Below are 18,386 nucleotides of genomic sequence, written 5' to 3'. Positions count from 1 at the left end.
TCTTATGTTATATATATTTTGGTATATTTATATCAACCATAATGTCCTTTTTTTAAATTATATATAAAAAAAAAGATTTCGAGGTGAACAACAATGAACCACCTTCACCTCAAATCATTTTTTTCGATGCACATTTGTTTTCCAATTTTTTTTTCATTTCACAAATTTCTCTTTTTTTCATCTACTTTTTTTACTACTTCAAATATTATTTTTTTCACTCACATTTTTTTTTATTGAGTCTTTTTTTTATTATTCACGCCCTTTTTTTTTTTATTCTGGTCCTCTTTTTTTATTGAGTCCTTTGAATTTTTATAAAGTAATTGTAGTTTGGTTTTGTAAAATTAATACTCGCTAAATTATGAAATGATATTTGGATTATGAAAGGTGAGCCATTTTAATTTTTTTGGTTCACATCCTTCCTCTTCTTCTTAGATTGGGGTTTTTTTTTCATTTGCATTATTTTTTTGTTTTATTGAGTCCTTTTGCTTTTTATTTAACCATTGTAATTTATTTTATTAATTCAAATCAATTAAAACCTTAGAGATATAATTTTAAATTTAAACAAATATTCAACCTCCTTTCTCGTTAAGAAATAACATATTTATCTCAATTTCCCATCTTTAATTAAAATGAAAAAAATATTATTATTTATTAGCATATATAATTCTCATATTCTTTTTATTGAATGGGTGTGTTGACCTTTTAATTTGTGTTAAAAAATTTCTTGACAGTAAACAAAACTATTAACAATGCATACACCCTTTCTTGTGTTAAAAAAATGCTTCATCTAGTAGCTTAGCATAAAGAATCAAACTATTTTATATTAAAAATAATTGTGAACTTTTCCATTTTTCCTTTAGAATAAGTTTTTTTTAGGAGGATCGCTTGCCACGCAACTGCTCCATTTCCATCCAAACTTGTTTGGAAGCTGTGATTGGGATCTGATGGTCCCATGGTCAAGTACTCTTTTGGGCCGAGCCCATAAACGTTTTTTTTTCATATCTAGGTCGAGTATTTATATATTTTCAAGATCATCGTAGGTTTCGAAGTTCAACTGGAGAGAAATAGTCTAAACTGGACTCGTATGTTTGTGAGCCTCGCCATGGATTCAGATGCCTCGGTGACTCCATATCCCATGTGGCATACACTCTCAACATTGGGCTCAGGGGTGCCCTGGTGACCCAATATTCTTCGAGACGAACGTTCCTTAATTTGAGCCTAGATGTGCCTTCGGGTCCAATGCGCATTAAATCGTCAGCAAATTTCAAGACAAAAGAGATGCCTAACGATCCATGCAGCCCCAGGCACAACCTAGGATTAGAGGGCATAACCCTCTAATCAAACCTAGTCGATTTGCCAATGATCAAGGGGATGAAAACGTATGTACATTAAACGTGAGCACATCCATCGTTCATGTATCACTCAAGGATGGCTAACTTTTTAGGAGGTCTCACACGAGCTATGCTATTAATAAATAAATAAATACAGTAGTACTTATTGGATTTTGTTTTAAAAAGAAATAGTTTGTTAAATGTACATAATCACTATTGTTTAGAGGTGACAATCGTTGACCTGCAGATTCAAACTCGTCAATAAAAAAAAAAAACAGGAGTATGGATCATTGGATCTAGTATCTTTGTCCAAAATCCTAATTTAATCTAAATTAAATGAGCCCAAGACTTTTTCAGTTTCAAAATATATACATGTGGTGGAAGAAGAAAAAGATAGGAGGTCAAATGGAGGGAAAGAAATCGAGATAAAATAATTCTCTCTCTTTTTTCTTTTTTTTTTATTACATATTTAGTTTCATTCCATGCATTTATCTCGCCTTCAAAATAAAGAAAAACAGTTACTTAAGCTCCTATCTTTTCTTCTCAAATGAATTTGCATACAAGTTCCTTTTTAACCTTGATACTTCGTTGATCTAAATATTTTTCGAAACACCCACGCAAGGAAGTGGAGAAATCGGAGCTTGATTGGTCTATATGCTGTGTTACCAAGGAACGCTGTACGAACCAATTCCTTTAAATACATTATTGTCCTTCGAATTGTGGCAGAAAAGAGACAAAAGAGACAACAAACTACAGAGACAGCCTTAGCTTTATTTGCAATAGCTCAGTCTTGACTTGAAGAGAACAATGAAATGTATTGAAGTATTTTTATTTTGTTTGTTTGTTTTTAGATTGGACTTTTATCCCGGTCTATTTGGCAAAGCTGTGATTGTAGTTCTTATGAAGTTATAAATTATAACTTTCGAAAATAACACAGCAAAAGGTCATTATATTAGTTTTTAAAATATTACTCTTGAAAACTACTATATTAATTCTGACAATTATAATTTATAAATTATAAATTATAACTTTGAGTTATCAAAAAGAAAAGAAAAGAAACGAAAAGAACAAGCAGCATTTGTAGAAAAACAGCAACAGGTTCACAACGATCCAACCGCCCCAAACTCTTTTTTTATCTAGCTAGTGGAACCTGGCATTTCATGTTATTAGAGTTTTACTTCATTAGTTATATTAATTCTGACAGTGCCTTGAAGCCCTCTTCCACCACAGACTCCAAGTAGCTGGAGCCTGAGTTTCTCACCGAGCAACTTGAGCGAATTTCACCTTGTTTTCCGGTCAATACGCTTAGCTGTGACATTTTGATCATTGCAACCACAAACTTCTCAAAGAACAAACTTTGATTAGCAGCAAAGCTAGTGACAATGACCCTTGTCTTCTTGTTCGTGTACAAGTCCTGGTCCGAGGTAAACAGGCCTTGGCGGTTCATGAGATCGACATAGTACTTGTTATCAAAATTATTAGGGGACCGAATATCCAACACGGTAGTGCTATTGGAGTCACTCGCGGGGCAAATGCCTTTGAGATTGTTGGCAAAGGTTTTGTCCATGGTAGGATCTTGGGTTGGATAGAGGCGGTCAGTGAAAGAGCTGCAATGACTTATACCAATGGTGTGACCGCCGGACAGGGCTACCACGTCTGTGGGGTCAAAGGTTTTGGCGGCGAGAGATGAGAGAATTGTATCGGCGTTAGCAAAGGGTGGCGGCAGGTTATCTAAGGTTGCATTTCGTGTTGCAAAGTTCAGACCATCTCGCCTTCCCAAGGGAACATCATAATCTGGACCACCAGACTGCAATAAAGAAGAAAATCCATAGAAGTTGAAGAAGGATTAGCTTTTGTTATGAGTTATGACTGAAAGGAATCTTAATTCGGCATATTATTTCAATTTTTCAATGCCTCTCGCCTAAATTTGACTGTGAAACCCTGTTGTTTATTATCGCCAAATTGAACTAAATTAAAATATTACGACTCTCATTAGAAATATATATATCCTGTCCACACATCTGTATATGTATAATGTTCATGACAAGTGACAAGTCATATACGTAACAATTTTTCAGAGACTTAATGCAGATTTTGCCTCTCGCTATCACTCGTCAACTAACCGGATAAAAACTGAGAGGTGTCAATTTTCCGTATTTAGATACAAAAACGGTCCTACATAGTCAAAGCTCCAACGACAACATCGGCTAAGCTTATCTGACGCCTTGTCAATCACATCCAATGCCCTTTGTTGCGGGACAGAAATTAGAGGTAGATACAAACATAAAGCCTTGACTCACGCGTTGTGTGACGAGAACAAGAACCCTTAATTAACCATTTTTACTGATGGGATTTTATCAGATAAAGCTGCTAGGTATTCGATTTCAACCCAACTGAGAAAAGGAATTGAAATCTTGGACCCAAGCCCAAAAGTTTCCAGGAATACAACCGAACAGCATACGTGTATGTAACGGTGTAAAAGGAGTTCAATTTTATGCTGGTTGCTAACTAGCCGGTATCAAAGACTAGTACAACAGAGTGATTCGAGTGGCTCACCAAGTAAACAGAGTCGCGAGCTGCAATTGCTAGAATGTCAGAGCAAGAGACGACACGGCCACACTCCTTGTGTACGCGCTCGCGTAGGTCGTCGATGATCTCAAATGCCCTTGCTCTCAAGGTAAGGTTGGGAGGTGCGTCCTGCTCGCTTGGACCACTGGCTGATCCATCAAGCAAAACTGAACCATCACATCCCTGCAGTTTTAATGTATAGATATTAATTAATGAAAGATAAATTCTACAACTGAAAATATTAGTGAATGCTAATTAAAATGAGTTTAAGGAAATCTTGACACATATTATGTAACCTGAACAAAGCAGTCATGAAAGTGGAGACGAAGCAAGCCAGCAGCTTGGCCAATCTCCTTCTTGAACACCTTTTCTAGCTGTTTCCTTATAATGGATTCAACTTTAGGACAGCTAGACTGGTAGAATGTCCAAGACAGACCCTGCACAACAGGAACAGTGCTTTTTGCTTCGGTGGCACAAAACCAAGAAGCTATAAGGAGAGAAGAAATCAGAAGAAGGGGGGTGAAAGACTCAGCAGCACTAGCCATGGTTTGGTTTCTGATGTCTTGACAGAAGAAGGAGCTTATTTATAGCCAATGAGAAGTTCTCCGAGTGCTACTATTTTGAATTGTTTATACCCAACATGAAGATTTGTTCGTTTTATAATAGGGAGAGATGCAATTTGAAGTGTCTGTATCTGGTAATCTTTTGTGATTCCACTCAAATTAATGCAAGCAATTGACTCTGGCTTTCGAGAGGAAGGTTGAAAAGTTGGAAGGCCACGAGGTGGGCACATCCCCTTCTCGTATTTCTGTGATGTTCGAACTTGGGATACAATAAAATCGAAGCAATTTGTTATTTTGTGCAAATGACGTCTTATCCATCAATGGGTTGCCAACAAAAGATAGCATTTGGAACGGAAATAAAAAAAGATTTGTTAAGATGATTAAAGAGGTTTAGTTACTTCTCAATTAAAATTAAATAAATTTATCTCTAATTTTGAGATCAATATTCAAGGAGATTTTATTTTTTACCTTGAATTTTTTTTTTTTTTTTGGGGGTGGGGGATCAGTTTTGCTAGGACAAAAGTCAGTCCAGAAAAACATATTCAAAGTGGGGGACAGTGAAGTAAGAAGATAAGGATGGGAGTAAATAGGGTTGTTACCGTATTGAAAGTTGCGAAGAAAATTTTTTATTTTCCTTTTCTTTTTCTTGGGGATAATGGGTGCGTGGCATGAGTGGGATTTATAGCAGCCAATATTGAATTATTGTGGGATCCAGCTGCAGGATTCATGTGAAGGCAGAAATTATAGTTGTTATCCTCGGCTCAGTTTTAATTAAACTGAATAAGAAAGTACTTGATAAAACTTTGAATAAGTCTTTTAACGACTCGAATGTCTAATTGTATATGGTTTAAATTTGATCAAGTTTATATTAATAAACAAAATAAAAATAAAGAGTGAAATATTATCGACTCAATAAAAATAATTAATTAAAGGATTTTAAAAAATTTAAAAAATTTTTATTTAAAATAAAAAAAATTATATTTTTATATTTTTTTTGATATGGTGATTTGATTTGTTGATATTAAAAATAATTTTTAAAAAATAAAAATAAAAATTATTTCAATATAAAAAATAATTTAAATTAAAACTATTACCACAATTCCAACTATACTCTAACCCACAACAAAATTTCTTCCGAGTCAATCTTGGAATCAAGTTAATGCTTTGAGATTTTTAATGCCAATCCGAGGATCTAACTAATGAAATGTACAGGTCTAGGATCTGAGACTAAATCAAGGTTTCTCATTTTGAATTTTTTTAAACTATGTTTACATTCACGATAAAAACAGTTCGTATGTTAAATTAATTTATTTGAAAGTGTGATTATAATTATTTTAAAATAATTTTTTATATTAAAAACAGTTAATATATTAATATATTAAAATAATTTAAAAATACTAAAAACATATTAATTTTAGTAAAAATTAAAAAATTAAATTTTTTAAAAAATATTTTTAACATGTAAAAACAAACAGTTATAACACCGAAAAAGTGCTACGCGCTTTTGTAGAAATTAATTACTGTGACAGATTTATTAAAACGGTAGTAATGGGCCGGCCTTTTTCACTTTCGTTAGGCTTCGGGAATAGAGTTTTTGAGGACGGCTGTTTTTGTTTTGAAACATCAAGGACCGTTCCGTCCCTCGAAACAACTCCACTTCTACTTTCGTGTCCTTGTTCTTTTCCTGTCTGCCACTCGATAGGGAATCGAAAGCCTAGTTGCTAGCCATTCATGTCACTCACTAATCCAAGCCGCCCACGTGCTAGTTCTTTCTTTCTGTTTTTTTTTTAAAAAAAAACAAATCAAAAGAATAATTTCAAAGCCTGGTTACCAGCCATTCATATCACTCACGGATTCAAAGCTTGAAACTGATTTAGTAAAAAAATTAAAATTTTATTTTATTTTTTATTTGTAATTATATTTTATTTAAAAAATTAGTATTTTATATTATTAAATAATACTATATAAATTAAAAAGAAATTACTTAATAATATAATATTTATATCATTTAATCACAATTTTAATTTTATTTATGATAATATTTTATTTGATGTTGTTACACAATTATAAAACCAATAAAATTATAGTTTTTATCAGATATATTTTATATGTAATGAAATTATAAATAATTTAATAAAATAATAAAAATTATTTTATATTAAATATTATATATTTTATAATGTAGTAGCATTAATTAAATATATAATATTTAAATTTAAAATCATCAATATTAATATATATTTTTAAAAATTATTTTATAATCTCAATTTAAAAAATAATTTTAATTAAATATATATAAATATCATACTACACTTAACTAAAATTACCTTCTATAAAATATATTTTTTAAAATACCTATCAATATCATTCACACTTCAAATGAGCATGAAGTGCATGCTTTGTAATCGAGCTAGCTAGCGAGCTAGCTCGATTACAAACTTTCGAAGAACAGGTCAATAGATGCAGCTAGCTCGATTATATGCTTTCGAAGAACAGGTCAATAGATGCAGCTAGCTCGATTATATGCTTTCGAAGAACAGGTCAATAGATGCAGCTAGCTCGATTATATGCTTTCGAAGAACAGGTCAATAGATGCAGCTAGCTCGATTATATGCTTTCGAAGAACAGGTCAATAGATGCAGCTAGCTCGATTATATGCTTTCGAAGAACAGGTCAATAGATGCAGACAAAGCATTGGTAAACTAGGTCCCATGGTCATGAACAGGGCATTAATTCATATGTATGTTGTCTATTTGAACCAGCCCACCAGGTCACTGGTCCATGCCAGCCAGACAGCACAGTAATAGAGAACGAACTACCTTTCGATCTATCTTATTTATCAAAAAGAAAAGAAACTTTTAGGTGCACCACGACACATCAAATATAAACACGTGGGCACAGGTTGCTAGTGGTAAACACTTAGAATTAAAAGATTTGTTCTCTATGTAATTTTAGATTTGAGTTCTTGATTGCTCATATAATGATCACTGGAGACTTACATGATCGTTGTTAACTTCAGGGCCCGTGGAATTAGTCGTGGTGAGCGCAAGCTGGCCCAGACACCCACATTAATCTAAAAAAAAAAAACATGTGTGCGCGGTCAGATTGATGAGCATCTAGATAGTTTGTTCTGTGATCGAATTATGTTTTTTATAAATTAAAAAAAATAGTTTAAATTAATTTTTATATATTATTTTAATTTCATAATGTTATTTAAAAAATATAAAAATATATTATTTACATGTGTTTTTTAAAAACGATAAGACAATACCAAATAATACAAAAAAAAAATATTTCAACATGCCAGCATTGTCGCTTTCCAGCTTTGATTTAGTGTTTATTTTTTAAAATTTATTTTTAATTGTAATAAATTAAAATAATTTAAAAATATGTGTGTATAAATTAATTTAAAGCAAAAATTAAAATTAAAAAATCTTTAAATTGTTTTGAAAATATTTCTGAAAAACAAAAGGTATTTTTGTATAAAACTTCGCCTCGGAGAAGATGGATAAGATATGAGCCACGGGCACATGTCTTTTCACCTTTTCTTCTCCTTGTGTATATTTTTTTAATAGTAGTAGGTTGTTTTGGTAGGGGTGGAAGATTTTCTTTGTTGGTTGTTGGAAGAAAAGTGCCCGTTTCTTCTGTGCAGCTGCCTGTCTTTTGGTTGTTGTTGCTAAAAAAAATATATATAATTTATTTTATAGTGCCATCCTTCTTCTCTTTCATCACACCATGTGGCTTTCTATGGCGTCTTCGTTGACTTATAATCTCACTATAATCAATAGGGCTAATATCTGCCGATAAAATACTTGATATTAGATCAAAATTGAAGCATTGCAATAATAATAAAAAAACAATCATCGTTCTGTATATCTCTTTCAGTTTTGTTCTTTGTTCTACACAAATTAATTTATTATATTTCATATAGAATGAATTATACCTTTTATAAAAGAAACTAAACATATTAATTATATCTCATGTGTCTTGATTATGATCTATTTGATCATCTGATATTAGCAAACTACTTAGAGATTCGATAAAATAGTTGGTCTCCTTGATATCCATCAAATGTTAATGGTTAATTCATTAATTTTTTCCATTAATATACTAATCGAGAGATAAACCATATTAACTATTGTCTCAGATGATCAATGTATTTTATATTTTTATATAGGGTGTTATTAATTCATAGTTAAAATGATTAAAGTGTTGTAATTGAAAATAAATAAGAAAAAATACAAATGAACATATAAAACAAAGTGAAGAATTCTAAATTTTACTCTCCTACAGCACGCATGATTCCTTTTGAGTTTAAAGAATTGATAAGATAAATTAATTTCTCAACTTTCAATGAATACAATAACATAAAAATCAACAGAATAATTATTTTTTTAACTTATAACACTTGAGAGTCATATTAATCAACTAGTTGTGAAATCTCAAATTCAAAATGAGATGAGCTCCAAACATTAAAAATTTAAAGAAAAGTCATCTTATTAAATTTTATAAAATTCATGAATTTATTTAAAGGTTTAGTTGGTTCACCTAGTTCACAGGTCTGATGAATATAAATTTTTTTTATCATTGGATATTAGATTGATTAAAAATTTAGTTTTATAATTGATTTCGTTTTATTTTCCTTGAGATTATTGCAGTCACAAAAAATTATATCGGTATTTTGTTGATGTTTAATTTTATAAAGTTCTATTTTTATTATTATTATATTTTTTATTTTTTAGTTGTTTTTAACTTATTATTTTTTAAATTTATCATTCAATATTGAATTGTTTGAGAAATAAACTACATAATTTATTTTTGTTTGCTCTCTATGGGATTATCACTGTCTCAAATAAAATGTATATTTTCAGGTTGGTGATTTATATAGTCTATGACCCAAGTCGTTGGGGGGATCATGGTCGATCTAATACGTCATTATCTTAATATTTAAAAAAAAAGTTGAAGTTTTTTTAAAAATTGAGTCATATTTTTACCAATCATTAAGGTTATATTCGAACCTGTGAAATTATTCAATTTAAGTCGAGTCAATTCTCACATGATTTAATTAAAAATTTAAGTTAAGCAAATATTTGAATGGAAAGATTTCAAGATTGATCCATCATATCAAATTTAATAATACTATAAAAAAATTACACTTTTAACATTTATTTTTATATTTAAATAAACTTTGATTCCACTCACAACAACAGAATAGGGGGCATTAAGTTAATGATGAACTAGACATGATAAAGATATATAACTAGTTTTTTTCATTTTTGAACATGGATATCACATTTTCTCGGTAATTACACTTACTACAATCACATTCTCAATGACCAAGTTCCAAAAAAAATAAACAAATAAGAATCCTTGATATCACATTTTCTCAGTAATTACACTTACTAAAATCACGTTCTCATTGACCAAGTTCCAAAAAAAATAAACAAATAAGAATCCTTGTATCAAAACGCTTCTTGCAAAAAAAAAAAAAAATCCTAAAGCTTTCTAGTTTTTATTCTCAACTACTGTTTTGGGACCCAAGAAATAAAGAAAGTTGGAGCACCTGCCTACAGCTTATTAGAAAAAGAAAAAAGAAGTCGCCTACAATCTAGATTAAGAAAATATAGTGATAAAGAGGGTAATCAAACACTCAACAAATGATGAAAGCAGCTAAAAATATCTTTATGTGATAGCGTATTAAGAAATATGTTTTATGACATAGATGTAAAATTTATGCATCCCTTCTCTTGTGGGCACCATGTTTGCACCCCGTAAACATTGCCATTGCGTCACTAATTATTACGGGCACCATGCACTAAAGCACATAAACACTAAGAACAAAACTGAAAAGGTTTTGTCACGTCTAGGAGCATTATTGGCTTTTTATTTTTTTTTATTTCTTGTGATTTCATCTTCATTTTTTTCCTTAACTCTTTTATCAATATTTTTATAATTTTTTGTTTTATTCTTCAAATTAAATTTATGATTCTTTTTAATAGTAAAAATATTTATTTTAATTTGATCTTTTTTCTTTTGAATTTTTTTTATTTTTTTCTTTTGCTCTTGTATTAAAGTTTTTATGGTTTTTAATTTTATCATTTAAATCAAGTTTATAATTTTTTTTTATAACAACGACAACAATGATGAGGACGACGACGACAGTAACATTATTATTAATAACACTAATAATAATAATAATAATGTTAATAATGATCAACATAATAATAATTTATAATAATAGTAATGATGATAATAATAATAATAACAACAACATATTGCAAATTAGTGATTTAAGGTCACACACTAATTATATATGTAGGGAAGGATTCCAATTACATCATTGTTAGGAAATTTCTCGTCTAGAAAGCTTGGACGTGAGACCGCTTACACTTGTTAAAAAATTATAATATAATAAGAGTACTTGATAGTTGACACCTCGATCCAAAGACAACTATCAAAGCTAAGAATGATTGTTACATTTATGCTTACAAAAACACTTAAAAATGTGAAAATTATAATTGTAATTATAGGGAAGTTTCTTTTTTCTTTGTTCATTAAAGTTTTTTCCCTCATCGATTCAATTATTTTACAGTCAAATTAATGGCTTATTAGCTCTGATTTATCAAATAAGAGCATACTTAGAAGATAGAAGATCAAAGTAAAAGGATGGAAAAAACTGGTGGCATCTTTAAAGTTTGAGTGAAATGTTAGTTTTGGTTCTTATTGTTTCCTAGTTGCTTTAATTTTGATCTATAACTTCATTTTTTATTTTATTGTTCATGGTTCGAGAGATGAGTGAGAGAGTCATTGAATTTTAGTGGTAGAGAGATAAAATCTTGATTAATATCAATTTAAGCCATAAAAATTGTTGATATTCATGTCAACGAGTTTCATTTAATGAGAAAAGTATCATTAGGTGTTCTTTATCTGTCCCATTGCCAATAATGTTAGATTTGAGCATGATTTTTTTTTTTTGGATTATTATGTTGCTATTTAGGCTATTTGAGGCAATGAATAGATTTGTTAAGGTATGTAAGGTGTTTTAGGTTAAAAATAGATTAAAAATAATTTTTTTAAGTAAAAATATCTTGGCCCGAACTTCAACAACCTTCAATTCACCTAAGACTAGATCAATAAGCAGCGCATCGTCCACTTATTTTTTTTAAAGAAAATAAAGTCCACCCCTTGAAAAATTAAAAGAAAAAATCAACTCAAACCAAATGTATAAGCCTGGTCTTTTTTAAGACCATGCATACAAAGCCTTTTTTTAAGTTCATCGATTTTTTTCTTTTAATTTTATTATTTAGTTTTGGTTTTTTTCAAAAAAAATTCAATTTTTTATGATGTTATTTTTAAAAATTATTATTTATTTTTTACTTAGTTAACGTATACACTTTTTATCTTAAAATAAAAAAGATCTTATAAGGCATCTTTCCCATGTAACCTTACTTATTTTCTTTTCTTTTTAATTTTGTTGAATTGTTTTCCATGTGTGTTTTTATTTTATTATTGTTTTATTAAATAAGACTTTGGTTTCAAGAAAGAATACTAGTCAATACTATCGAGCCTATAACTTATTTTTCATATCAAATATCTACATCCATATTCTTCTATCAACTTTTAAATTTATTTTTTGGTTAAATATTGTATGGATTTTACTTTGTTTCCACATAAAATAATAGTATTATTCTCTAATATGAGAAACCTTGCATAATTATTATTTTTCAATTTGATTTTTTCTCAATCAATTTCAAACATTTGATTATTTCTATCATCATATGATTAAATTTAAAATTGATTTTAATAAACCAACTCTCTAAACTCAACCATATAAATAACTAATGTTGTGAAATCAAATATCTTGATATACATCTATCTCTCAATTCTTTCAATTTAGTTTTTAGTTATTACTAACAATTTTTTTATTTTATTAAAACAGATGAGTCTCAATTTATTTAATTAACAATATGCATAAACCTTTTGATTTACAACTATAATTTTTTTTTATGTCAAGCAAGGCATTGGAAAAGCTTATATATTTATTTATTTATTTTTAGTTGAAAAAAATTATCCAACCTATGACAAAGTACATGTAAAATATCTAATATAAACTAAAACTGAAGGATGATTTTTTAGTGGAGTTCATGGTACACACACTCATAATGCACCATGGATTCCTTTAGAAAAACACCTAAGTGGGAAAATTGTCATCGTCGAGGATCCAACAAGGACATGCATCATACATGTAAGAAGAATTTGATGAGATGATTCTAATGGCATCAAAGACTACCATTGTCAAGTCATGAAGGAGGATACATGAGCTACCTTAACGTGATACCCTCCTTGTTCATTATCATGTGTGTTGCATGTGTTAGACAATGTTTTTTTTATTTTTTTTAGACAATGTTTTTTTTTTTCATCTTTTATGCTATTTCAATTTACCCTTAAATTTCAAACTTTTATTTTATTTGATCTGCAATTCTTTGATAACTGTTTAATTTCATCCCAAATTTCATCCTTAATGCAGCTAATTAAGGCCTAATTTAGGCTCAATCGTGAAATGAAAAGATATATTGCCAAGTTTGATCACCTTTTAGGGTTATATTTTGGTTATGAATTTTACGGATTAACCCGGGTTGACCAGGTTTGATACAACATTTTATTTTTATTTTTTAAAAAAAAATCAAAACTTGATTGTTTTATAACTTTTCAACTTAATCCTAAATTTAATCAAACTAGATGCCAATACAACATTATATTGTATTTTACAAGTTATTTTAGGTTAACTAAAGACCATACAATATACCATATTTTTAAAATTTCACATTGAATTTTTTTATAACTTTTATATTTTCTATTTAGTTCCAATTTAAATCCATGCCGAGACCAATTAAAGCTTACTTAAGCCCTAACTATAAAGAAAAAAAAAAAGAAGAGACCGTCCAATTATTACGGCTGTGTTGTTACTTGAATTATAAAATTTTCAGGTAAACTCAAGTTAATAAAATATACATAATATACCATAGTAATTTCATTTAACACCATAAATGTTTTCAAGATCTCATCTTTGGATAATTGGTTGTTTCGCTTTTAAGCTTTATAAGGTTACAATGAAAACATAAAATGGAAGTGTAACCAAATCAACATTTGATCAGGGACACCGGTTCACCTCTTAGTCTGCAAGGTTTGAACAAGGCACTCCAATTTTTGTTTTTTGTTTATCACATGATTACATGGATCAGTTTTCAATCCGCATTTCACATTTTTCATGCTATGCAGGAAAACATTAACGACTCTCACTTTTTCTTTTTTGTACAATAATTAACTTTTGATTCGCCCGCATCAAACAGCAGCCTGGAGCCGAAGGATCAGTTAAACACTAATTTCTAACATTATATAATAAAGCACACTCAATTAAATAATTTTTACTTACCCGTTTTAACATCTTAGCAATGCGTCCACGACCTCTGTACATCGCTTTCATCACATCACTCCCACCTAAATTTGACCTAGGCCACCATTACCACCGTGCAAAAATCTTGCATCCCCCAAGATGCATGCACGTAGTCTTCTTGGTGATGACAAAAACTAATCCAAATCTTCACCAAATTGCAATTTCACGTTGAAAGTTTTTTCAACAAATCCACGACTTCACTCATGGCAGGCCTATCCCCGGACTCTTCTGTGCACAAAGACGCAATTCTGAAGTACTCCTTGACTTCATCTTCACTCAACCCCTCCTTGGGTGTGTTACTATCCAACATTTCCATATGACGATTTTGCCCTAACATTTTCCTGACCCATTCAATCAGCAACACCTCCTTCTCCTCCACCACCTTAGGCAAATTTGGCCTCTCCGCGGTCGCAACCTCAAACATCAAAATCCCAAAACTGTAAACATCTACCTTCACCGTTGCCCCGGCACCCTCCTTGTATTCCGGCGGCATGTATCCCAAGGTCCCGGCTACCTGCGTTGACACATGGGAATGCGACGCATCGATTCTACGGGCGAGCCCAAAATCAGCAATATGGGCCTCAAATTCCGAATCCAGTAGAACATTGCTAGCCTTGATATCTCTATGAATAATGGGGGTCTCAAGCCCATGCAGATAAGCAAGGCCATTGGCCACTCCTCTAACTACCTTGATCCTCGTCTCCCAAGGTAACGGGAACTTAACAAACTGCTCGTTATTCGTCGATGATATGTCATGAATCCACTGGTCAAGACTTCCTCTTTCCACGAACTCAAGAATTAAAACCCGTTCCAAACCCGAAACACAATACCCGAGAATTTTAACTATATTTCGGTGGCGTAACTTGCCTAAAGTCTCCATCTCGGCGCGAAACTCACGAAAACCTTGAAAGGCATCCGGGTCAAGCTTTTTAATGGCGACCGTAGAGCCGTTAAACAGTGTAGCTTTATAAACAAAGCCGAAACTGCCGTCGCCGATGACTAAATCGGTGGAGAAATTCTTGGTGGAAACTTTGAGCTCTTCCATGGAGATCCGGTTCATAGCCGGGTCAAAGCTGGCGCTTTCGTCGATTGTTATGGAGAGCTCCGGATTTGGTACGGTTCTGGTCTGATGGTGGTGGCGTCGTCGTCGTCGGCTGTAGTCTTGGTTTGAGGTGGATTTGCAGACGATGACGATGATAGCGAAGATCAGTGTTATGAGGAAGAAGCTGGCAGCGGCGGCGAGGGCTGCTTGGAGAGAGGGGGCCATTTAGGGGAAGAAGGTGGCGTTTTTTTTTGTGTTTTAGAGAGAGCTTTGGGGGATTTGTTCAAGGAGCAGCCATTAGAGAATTTTCCCAAGGTTTTGAAGTCGATGAGTCAACGAAGGAAGGTGGAGGGGTGGTTGCGGGGAAGGATTGTGTGGAGTGTGTTCGACATTTTGGTTTGAATCCTGGCCGTGTATTGTCAGACGGGGTCCTACTTTGATTGACCTTTGATCGGCATCTATAAATTGATGAGGGGTTTTGCTGTTCTCTAGGTTTACTTTGAATAGATATATAAATAGATATGAAAGAAAAAAATAAATTTGTGTTTGTGAAAAATGATAAACAATATTTGTATTTAAATAAAAAAATATTTATTTTCTTCTTCTTTTTATTTCTTGTTGTGTTATCTTTTATTTAAAAATAAATATGAATAGTTATTCCCAAGGTTTGCGTCATCTGTAGTTCGAGTTATTTTTTTTAAATAAAATAATATTAATTTTAAAAAATAAAAATAAATAAGTTATAACTAAATTATCAAGTAAACTGAATTACATCAAATTTTTTATATTTTATTCAACTCAGCTAAATTTCAACGGCTGGATTTTAAGTAGACTCACCAGATCAAACTGGTTTTAGAACCATGGAATGAGGAATGATTAGTTGAGGTTTGAACAGAAGCGTTTTGATGATTAATTAATTAATATTACAGTGTTTGAGGGTTTTCCCCTAACCCAACTGTGAATAATGTGCGCACCTGCCGTAACCAGCCAGAGAATTTTAATTAGAATTGTTTGTGTTGTTAGTTATTAATCAACCCAGCTGTGTCTGCCATTTATCCTAGTTAAAGCCTTCTTTCTTTCTCGTAGAGTATTGAGAAAGCTGTGTCTGCCAGTTAGCCTGGGTTGCTGTGAACTGTGAATTCGCTACAAGAAAATAGCAAAATACTGACAAAATATCTTGTTTGTATTTAAAGTTTTGTGTCATTGGAAATACAATAGAATTACTTAGATTAAAAACTATTAAAAAAATATCATTCAGATAAAAAATCATCACACCAAACAAGAAAATTTATTGGTAATACTTTTATTAGTAAATTCATTAATGATTATGACATATTATTAACAAATTTTATTTGATGAAAAATTATATTTATATGTATTTTAATGATAGAATAAACCGATAATAAATCTATAAGTTATTATATGCATGTTGCCATAAGATTAATCCATGAGTGAGTTGCATTTATATGTATGCTACTGATAGAATAAATTGATAATAATTTTGTTGGTATTATTTGTGATTAAAAAATAAAACAAAAAGTACAATTAAAAAAAGATTAAATTAAAATAAAAAAGCAATTTTAAACATAATTTTTAAAAATAAAAAATAAAATTTATATTATTAGATACAATTTATTTATTTAGGTAACAAAAGATAGAGTGGGAGATGAGGATGAATTTTCACTGAAACCAAGAGGGCAACAAGGTAAAACACAAGTACTAGTGGGAGTTGCCAACAACAACATGACAACATTTAGTGGTTGTCTTAGCCCTAAGTTGGGTTGTTTTAGTTTGAACTTGTTCTCGAATGATCGCCAAGATGGTTGGTGATTGTTGGCTTGATCTATATAGCAAAACCCTAATAATGAACACATTATGGGTCGCCTGTATATCCTTGGTCATGGTTTAGAATATACCATAAACCTGATTTCTATTGGGTCGACCAGTAGATCCAACATCTTACTCTAAATTCAAATTGTGTTCTTAATGAGTTGAAAATTCTTCTTTGTATCTCTCATGCAATTAGGTCTTATATGTTTTTTTAAAAAAAAAGATCATCAAATATAAAAAAATAATAACTAAAAAAGTATGCAAATCCTATTTGCCATGAACTTTTTGGCTAATCCATTCATGATTTGTCACCATTTTTTATTTGTCTTTCTTTTGTATATGAGTTTCAATCAAAAGCTCCATCAATTTTGGATCACGCTTAAGCAACATAATATGTAAAAAAAAAACAAATAACTTAAATGGATCGAATCCATTTGTATATAATTCAAGATATACATTCCATGGCTTTATTGAAAACTAATGATGCTTCTTATTAAACTTTTTCCAAGTTTCAACATTGAAAGAATATGCAACAACTCTTTCCATCACATCATGTGATTAACAGTTTTTGAAGACATGAATAACTTTTGTAGCCTTGGAGTGATTAGGAAATATCTCAATTTTCTATGAGTGATAAGAGTCTTTCCTTACTAGTTTTGGTTTTATACCGAGCATGCTCACAAGTTTTTCACTAAGTAAAATCCACATTTTAATGGTATGAAAACATATAGAAACTTGGATGTATGTTAATTTTTTGGTATCTTATGTCAAAATGTTTCATTATAGATTTAGCAGCATACACGTTTCTTTTCATCATATTTTTTTCAGGTAAAATGTTTTTCACCTATTGAATGATTCTGTCACAACCAGCCTTACGCAGCTCATAATTTGACTAGATGATGAACACATATGTAATGACTGATAATTTAATGTGACTTGTGCACCTTTCCTATAATGATTTGTCAAAATCTTTCAAAGGTTTTAAAAACCTAGTTAAGTAAGTATTTGGTTCTTCATCTACAGTTGAATATTTACTTGTACAAACATGATTCATTCTTATTTTATACATCATCATAGTCCTATAAGAATTACTATTATCATCTATAACTTCGTGCATGTTGCTAGAATTAAAAGTCAAGTCAATTATCCTTTCTACCATGGTCTCGTAAGAAACATAGAGTTCTTCGAATGCAAATAAATACAAGTATTTTTCCATAAACTCGTTTTATAACAGATAGATCGCAATAACATTTGTATCGAAGAACTTTTTTATTTTTACACCTCTTACATTGATATCTAATACCGTCTCTACTAATATTCTTCATATTAGATAATGCATAATTAATAAAACCATCAACCCTATTATAATAATTTATTATGAGCAACCCTTCTAGTAAAACTTGATATATTCAAGAACAATCATCCATTACTTATACGAAACCTATATATAATATCGATGATAACATAGTAATTAATAATTTGAACTAAATAAATTGTGGATGCCCAATTAATTAGCTATTATTGATTCACAAAAAATAAACATAAAAAATAGGTTACAACAAAAAATAAATATGTTTGACTACTTGATGTGGAGAATC

At 30.8% G+C, this 18,386-nt stretch overlaps 2 protein-coding genes across 2 annotated transcripts; both read right to left on the bottom strand.

The window, feature by feature from the left end:
• Window positions 1–2,458: 2,458 nt before the first annotated feature.
• On the bottom strand, window positions 2,459–4,498 carry LOC105138497 (peroxidase 12-like). Its single transcript, XM_011044585.1, has 3 exons — window positions 4,196–4,498; window positions 3,888–4,082; window positions 2,459–3,138 (listed from the first exon to the last, which is right to left on the bottom strand). The coding sequence occupies exons 1-3, from the start codon at window positions 4,442–4,444 to the stop codon at window positions 2,518–2,520; spliced, it is 1,065 nt and encodes a 354-aa protein (XP_011042887.1). The 5' UTR covers window positions 4,445–4,498; the 3' UTR covers window positions 2,459–2,517.
• A 9,149-nt stretch (window positions 4,499–13,647) lies between these two features.
• Window positions 13,648–15,456, bottom strand: LOC105138496 (putative serine/threonine-protein kinase). Its single transcript, XM_011044584.1, has one exon. It carries the CDS (start codon window positions 15,181–15,183, stop codon window positions 14,080–14,082), a length of 1,104 nt encoding a protein of 367 aa, XP_011042886.1. The 5' UTR covers window positions 15,184–15,456; the 3' UTR covers window positions 13,648–14,079.
• Window positions 15,457–18,386: the final 2,930 nt, after the last annotated feature.

The sequence above is a fragment of the Populus euphratica genome, unplaced genomic scaffold, assembly GCF_000495115.2.
Source record: "Populus euphratica unplaced genomic scaffold, PopEup_1.0 scaffold181.1, whole genome shotgun sequence".
Lineage (NCBI taxonomy): Eukaryota > Viridiplantae > Streptophyta > Magnoliopsida > Malpighiales > Salicaceae > Populus > Populus euphratica.
The sequence above is the reverse complement of the archived record's forward strand: the minus strand, read 5'-3'. Positions and strand labels throughout refer to the sequence as shown.

What these genes read in the sequence shown, in the direction of transcription:
- LOC105138496 (XM_011044584.1), bottom strand. Translation starts at nt 15,183, where the DNA reads ATGGCCCCCTCTCTCCAAGCAGCCCTCGCCGCCGCTGCCAGCTTCTTC.
- LOC105138497 (XM_011044585.1), bottom strand. Translation starts at nt 4,444, where the DNA reads ATGGCTAGTGCTGCTGAGTCTTTCACCCCCCTTCTTCTGATTTCTTCT. An exon ending in TTCATGACTGCTTTGTTCAG is followed by an intron (nt 4,083 to 4,195) that starts GTTACATAATAT and finishes TTAAAACTGCAG; the next exon opens with GGATGTGATGGTTCAGTTTT. An exon ending in CTCGCGACTCTGTTTACTTG is followed by an intron (nt 3,139 to 3,887) that starts GTGAGCCACTCG and finishes TCTTTATTGCAG; the next exon opens with TCTGGTGGTCCAGATTATGA.